Source organism: Macrobrachium nipponense, chromosome 21 (genome assembly GCF_015104395.2).
Source record: "Macrobrachium nipponense isolate FS-2020 chromosome 21, ASM1510439v2, whole genome shotgun sequence".
In the NCBI taxonomy this organism is placed as follows: Eukaryota; Metazoa; Arthropoda; class Malacostraca; order Decapoda; family Palaemonidae; genus Macrobrachium; species Macrobrachium nipponense.
In genome coordinates this window covers 56,993,572-57,000,214 of record NC_087212.1, presented here as the reverse complement: position 1 = coordinate 57,000,214, position 6,643 = coordinate 56,993,572, and the positions used below count along the sequence as shown (strand labels likewise).

Genomic DNA, 6,643 nt, shown 5'->3' with positions numbered 1-6,643 from the left:
TTTGACATTCGATATAAGAGTCGAATAATCCTAACAGAAAGAGAGAGAAGAACAAGATGAAGCAAGGGAGGACTCCACAATCTTCAGAAGGAGATCCTTGTGGCTCCTGGAGCCCCTTGAGATTCTGGATGGTCCCCAGAATCTTTTGTCTGGAGTTCCCGGATCCTCTGTATCCTGTGGCTGATCCTACAACTAACCTTACGTTGCGCGCCTTCACTCTGCCTACACAAAGTTAATCATGTCACTGAATATCTTTGAATACTTATTTGATTTCACCATGGTGCTACTAGTGATCAAAATACTGGCTTTTGCCATTAGTAGCTGTGCGTATGCAGGATGTACTTGATAATTTTGGACCGATTCACGACATCGGGTATATTGTTAATACTGGACCAACTCTGGAGACCGGGTACAATGTTAATACTGGACCGACTCTGGATACTGGGTACGACCGTGTTGATGCTGGACCGTCTCCTGATCTCGGATTACTTCTCATACAGGAAGCCAAACGCGAGCATGTTGTCACGACTTCCAATGTTGACGGCTGTTGGACGTTCTGTTCTATTGTTGCGGCCGTTTCTGGAATTGCTGTTGTGTCTGGACTCGCTTTTGCTGCATGGAGGAATCACCGACGTCATAGCATTGTCACGGAAGTCTTGGATCTCGAGGAGGAAATCGAGGATCTTGACGAGGAAATCGTGGATCTCGAGTTGGAAGTCGAGGATCTCCAGGAGGAAGTCACAGATCTCAAAGATGAAGTCGCAGATCTCCAGGAGGAAGCTGCAGATCTCCAGGAGGAAGTCTTGAATCTCGATGAGGAAATCGTGGATCTCGAGATGGAAGTCGAAGATCTACAGAAGGAAGTCGCAGATCTTAAAGAGGAAGTCGCAGATCTCCAGGAGGAAGTTGCAGATCTCCAGGAGGAAGTCGCAGATCTTGAGGACGAAGTCGAGCATCTCGAGGACGAAAGTCTTGGACTCGAGACGAAGTCTTGAATCTCAAGGAGGAAGTCTCGGATCTCAAGGAGGAAAACGTGGATCTCGAGGAGCAACTCGCAGATCTCAAGGAGGAACTCTTGACCAAAATGGCTGACGAGGAAAAACTGCAGGAAGAGAACCAACGTTTGCGAGAGGGGTTAAGAGATGCCGCCAGAGCCATTGAACGTCTTGAAAAGCTTCTGAAGGAAAAAGCTGAAGAAGCTGTAAACGTCATGCAGATGAATGGCAAGGATGCTCACATCCAAGATCTGTTGGCGGAGAACAAGAAAATGAAAGAAGATCGCAAACATTTGGAAGAGAAATTAAGAGAAGCAGCTAACAACATGGACAATATGGAAAGTCTTTTAAAAGAAAAAGAAGATGAAAAGATAGAGTTGGTAAATCTCCATGATGAGCAGATCCAAGGATTGTTGACTGTGAAGGATAAGATGATAGAAGAGCTCCTAATACAGACTCAGAACAGCGATAGTCAGATCCAAGATTTGTTGGAAAAGTTAGAGGGAAAGGAATGCGAAATAGCAGAGCTAAAAAATACTTTTTCCAACAAGTTAGAGAACATGAACCTTCAGATCCACGAAGCTCATAATAACCTGGAGGAATTGGAGAGGGCCTTGAAGAAAGAAGAAGAGAAGAAAATGCACATCACAAATCTCTATGAGAAAATGACTGAGAGCAGGGACCGTCAGGTTAGAGATTTGTTGGCTAAGGAGGAGGAACTAAAGGAGGAGCAAGAGATTTTGAGAGAACAATTAGCCGAAACATTAAGTTGTGTTGCAGATATAGAAAAGTTATTGGATGAGGAACAGGATGCAAAAACAGTAGTAGAACAAAAATTACAGCTCTCCTTGAAAAAGGCCGAAGATTCAATTCTGGAAACAGGTCTTTTGATAAAGGAAAAGGACAGACAGATTGAGGAGCTTCGTCAACAGGAGCAAGAACTGCGAGAAAAGCTGCAAAAGAAGGAGAGCGAACACGAGACGTTATCCATCCGAGAAAATGAAATGGAAATTCTCCTCAGTAGGGAGACAGAGCTATTGAAAGATAAGGAAAAGGAAATAATTCTCTTGAGAATAAGTAATCAGGAGATATTACAAGAGAAGGAGCAAGAACGAGAGAGCCTGCAAGAGCAGAATGGCCACTTGCAAGAAGAGGTGGTGCATCTGCAGAATAGTCTGGTAATTGCTGCGAGCAATGAAGAAACCCTGAAAAGAGAGTTGAACTGTGCAAAAGGACAGCTCCACCACTTGCAAAAAACTGAGAGGCACAATCTACAAAAATACCAGGAGCTAACAAAAGAATGTGAACTATTACAGGAGACGTGTAGAAAGTTAGAAGAAAGTAAGGAAAAGGTAGAAAAATGTGCCAGGGAACAACAAATGATGCAGGAAGAAGCCTTAAGAATGCAAGATAAATACATGTTGATGGGACTTCTCAACAATATTGCTCGAAGGGATTTCAAGTTACAACGCATTTTGAGGGAGGAGCAAGAAAACAGAGAAATTGGAGGAGAAAAACAAGATATTGGAAGCCAAGACTGTGGCCAAGAAACTAACCAGGAGTTCTGCTGTGCCCAGAATGAGAATAGAGGATATTTAAAAAAGCAATGGTTGGATGTAACCGACATCGTGGAGGACATTCTGCACAGAGATGAAAAGACTCCTGGCTCAGAATTCTAGTAAAAACCAGGAGTGAGGGATGGAAAGATATGAAGACACCTGATTCTGAGGCACCATATAGATGGATTAGTGCTCCTGATCTGGAGGAGCCCAGGACTTTGTGGCACAAGGAAGAGGTTCCTGCTTCTGATCCAGAGGAAAGCAGAATTTTGTGGTATTTGTGACACCAGTGAGGCACATGCTCTTGGCAGTACGGGCGTTCCGTGATTGTCTGCCGACCTTGCAGGCCAAACCAGTTGTTCGGTAGGCCGATGTGCATTTAGTTGTACAGGGTTTGCACAGGATCACCACAGGGTCCCCCCACCCACCCCCCCTGTGGTCAGAGCTTCCCCCCAACCTGTGCTTCCCCCCCAACCTTGAGCAACATGCACTTCTCTGCCTTACCTTGGTCTGACCTGCATGGTCAACAACCAATCACTGAGCACCCTTGCTATCAGGTGCTTGTGCCTCACTGGCGCCACCTATACCATGTGATGGGTGCTGATTCTGGATAGGTGCTCATGACCTGGAGGAGTCCTGGAATTTGTGGTACAGGTGAAAAGGTTCCAGGTTCTGAGGCAAAACATGGGTTATGCAATGCATAATGGGTTGAATACTTGTATATACTACTGTGGCAACCTCTGGCGCGGCATAAAAACCCGTAAGTTCAATGCCTTTCATATATGCAAAACATGGGTTATGCAATGCATAATGGGTTGAATTCTTGCATATACTCCTGTGGCAACCTCTGGCGTGGCGTAAAAACCCGTAAGTTCAATGCCTTTCATATATGCAAAACATGGGTTAGGCAATGCATAATGGGTTGAATTCTTGCATATACTCCTGTGGCAACCTCTGGCGTGGCGTAAAAACCCGTAAGTTCAATGCCTTTCATATATGCAAAACATGGGTTATGCAATGCATAATGGGTTGAATTCTTGCATATACTCCTGTGGCAACCTCTGGCGTGGCGTAAAACCTGTAAGTTCAATGCCTTTCATATATGCAAACACATGGGTTATGCATCATAATGTTGAAATTGGGTCTTCATATGTGAATTCTTGGCATATACTCCTGTGGCGAACCTCTGGCGTGGTGTAAAAAACCCGTAAGTTCAATGCCTTTCCTTTCATATATGCAAAAAATGGGTTATGCAATGCATAATTTGGGTTGAATTCTTGCAATTTCCTTCCTGGTGGCAACCTTCGGCGTGGCGTAAAAAAAACCCGTAAGTTCAATGCCTTCATATATGCGAAAACATCGGTTATGCAATGCATAATGGGTTGAATACTTGCATATACTTCCTGTGGCGAACCTCTGGCGCTGGCGTAAAAACCAGTAAAGTTCCAATTAATGCCTTTCATAATAATGCAAAATCATGGGTTATTGCAAAGCATAATGGGTTGAATTCTTGCATATAACTCCTGTGGCAACCTCTGGGCGTGGCGTTAAAAACCCGGTAAAGTTCAATGCCTTTCATATAATGCAAAAACAAGGGTTATGCTCAATGCATAATGAGGTTTTGAATTCTTGCATATACTTCCTTGTGGCCAACCTCTGGCGTGGCGTAAAAACCCGTAAGTTTCAATGCCTTTCATATTATGCAAAACATGGGTTTATGCAATGCGATAATGGGTTGAGTTCTTGCATATACTCCTGTGGCAACCTCTGGCGTGGCGTAAAAACCCTTCCGTAAGTTCAACTGCCTTTCATATAATGTACCAAACATGGGTTATGGCAATGCATAATGGGTTGAATTCTTGCATATACTCCTGTGGTACAAACCTCTGGCGTGGCGTAAAAACCCGCCGTAAGTTTCAATGCCTTTTCATATATGCAAAACATGGGTTATGCAATGCATAATGGGTTTGAATTTCCTTGCATATACTCCTTTGTGGGCAAAGCCTCTGGCCGTGGCGTAAAAACCCGTAAGTTCAATGCCTTTCCATCATATGCAAAAACAACATTGGTTTTATGCAATGCATAATGGGTTTTTGAATTCTTGTCATATACCCTCCTGGTGGCAACCTCTCTGGCGTGGTGTAAAAAGAAACCCGTAAGTTCAATGCCATTTTCATAATATGCCGAAAACATGGGTTAGGTGCAATGCCATAAATGGGTTTGAATTCTTGGCATATACTCCTGTGGCAAACCTCTTTGGGCGTGGCCGTAAAAAGAAAACCCGTAAGTTCAATGTCCTTTCCATATATGCAAAACACATGGGTTACTGCCAATGCATAATGGGTTGGTTGAATTCTTGCATATACTCCTGTTGGCAACATCTGGCGTGGTCGTAAAAAGACCCGTAAGTTTCAATGCCTTTCATATATGCAAAACATGGTTTATGCAATGCATAATGGGTTGAAATTCTTGCATATACGTCCTGTGGCTAAACCTCTTTGGCGTGGCTGTAAAAACCCGTTAAGTTTCAAATGCCTTTCATATCTGACAAAAAGATGAGTTATGCACTGCATAATGGGGTTGAATTCTTGCATATACCCTCCTGTGGTCAACCTCTGGTCGTGGCGTAAAAACCCGTAAGTTTCCATGCCTTTCATATATGCAAAAAACATGGGTTTTAATGCAATGCATAATGGGATTGGGTTGAATTCTTGCCTATACTCCTGTGGCAACCTCTGGCGCGGCGTAAAAACCCTCGTAAGTTTCAATGCCTTTCGTAATAATGGCAAAACATGGGTTATGCGAATGCATAATGGGTTTGTGCAATACCTTGCATGTACCCTGTTTGGCAAACCTTCTGGCGCGGCGTAAAAACCCTTAAGTTTCAATGCCTTTTTCATGTATGCAAAACATGGGATTATGGCAATGCATAATGGGTTTGGAGTTGAATACATTTGCATATACTCCATGTGGCAACCTCTGGCGCGGGCGTAAAAAACCCGTAAGTTTCGATGCCTTTTCATATATGCAAAACATGGGTTTTATGGCAAATCAAATAATTGGGTTTGAAGTTGGGTTGCATATACTCCTGTGGCAACCTTGCTGGCAGTGTGTAAAAATAAACCCGTAAGTTCAATGCCTTTCGTATATTTCAAAAAATGAGTTATGCAATTGCATAATGGGTTTGAATTCTTGCATTTTACTCCTTGTGGCAACCTCTGGCGTGGCGTAAAAACCCGTAATATTTCAATGCCAGATTCATATATGCAAAATACATGGGTTAATGCAATGCCTAATGGGAGGGTTGAATTCTTGCATATACTCCTGGGGGTGCAACCTCTGGCGCGGGCGTAAAAAACCCGTAAAGTTCAATGCCATTTCATACTATGCAAAAACGATGGGTTTAGTGCAATGCATAATGGGTTGATACGTTGCATATACTCCTTGGGTGCAACCTCTGGCGCGGCGTAAAAACCCGTTAAGTTTCAATGCCTTTTTCGTATATGCAAAACATGGGTTATGCAATGGCATAATGGGTTTGAAGTTTTCTGCATATACCTCCACTGTATGCAAAATAACATGGGTTTATGCAACTGCATAAATGGGTTTGAATTCGTTTGGCATATACTCCTGTGGCAACCTCTGGCCTTTGGCGTAAAAAACCCGTAAGTTTCAATGCCTTTCAATAATGTGCAAAATAACATGGGGTTATGCAATGCATAACTGGGTTTGAATACTACTTGCAATATACTCCTGTGGCAACCTCTGGCGTGGCGTAAAAACCCTCCTAGTTCAATGCCTTTTCATTTTCATTATGCAAAACAACTGGGCGTTTATGCGAATGCTAATGGGTTGAATTTTCTTGCATATACTCCTGTGGCAACCTCTTGGCATGGCGTAAAAACCCGTTAAGTTCAATGCCTTTCCTTTCATTATGCAAAACATGGGTTAGGCAATGCCATAATTGGGTTTGAATTCTTGCATATACTCCTGTGGCAAACCTCTGGCGTGGCGTAAAAACCCGTAAGTTTTCAATGCCTTTCATATATGCAAAACAAGATGTGGTTATGCAATTGCATAATGGGGTTG

The 6,643-nt window shown here is 43.1% G+C and overlaps 1 protein-coding gene across 1 annotated transcript; it reads left to right on the top strand.

Annotated features, from left to right (window-relative positions):
• Window positions 1-329: 329 nt before the first annotated feature.
• On the top strand, window positions 330-2,828 carry LOC135197483 (ELKS/Rab6-interacting/CAST family member 1-like). Its single transcript, XM_064224548.1, has 2 exons — window positions 330-926; window positions 1,025-2,828. The coding sequence occupies exons 1-2, from the start codon at window positions 330-332 to the stop codon at window positions 2,672-2,674; spliced, it is 2,247 nt and encodes a 748-aa protein (XP_064080618.1). The 3' UTR covers window positions 2,675-2,828.
• Window positions 2,829-6,643: the final 3,815 nt, after the last annotated feature.

Bases quoted from the DNA above. Each gene is read 5' to 3' on its own strand.
- LOC135197483 (XM_064224548.1), top strand. From the start codon at position 330: ATGCAGGATGTACTTGATAATTTTGGACCGATTCACGACATCGGGTAT. The intron at 927-1,024 runs GTCGCAGATCTT...TCGGATCTCAAG, and splicing joins TTGCAGATCTCCAGGAGGAA to GAGGAAAACGTGGATCTCGA.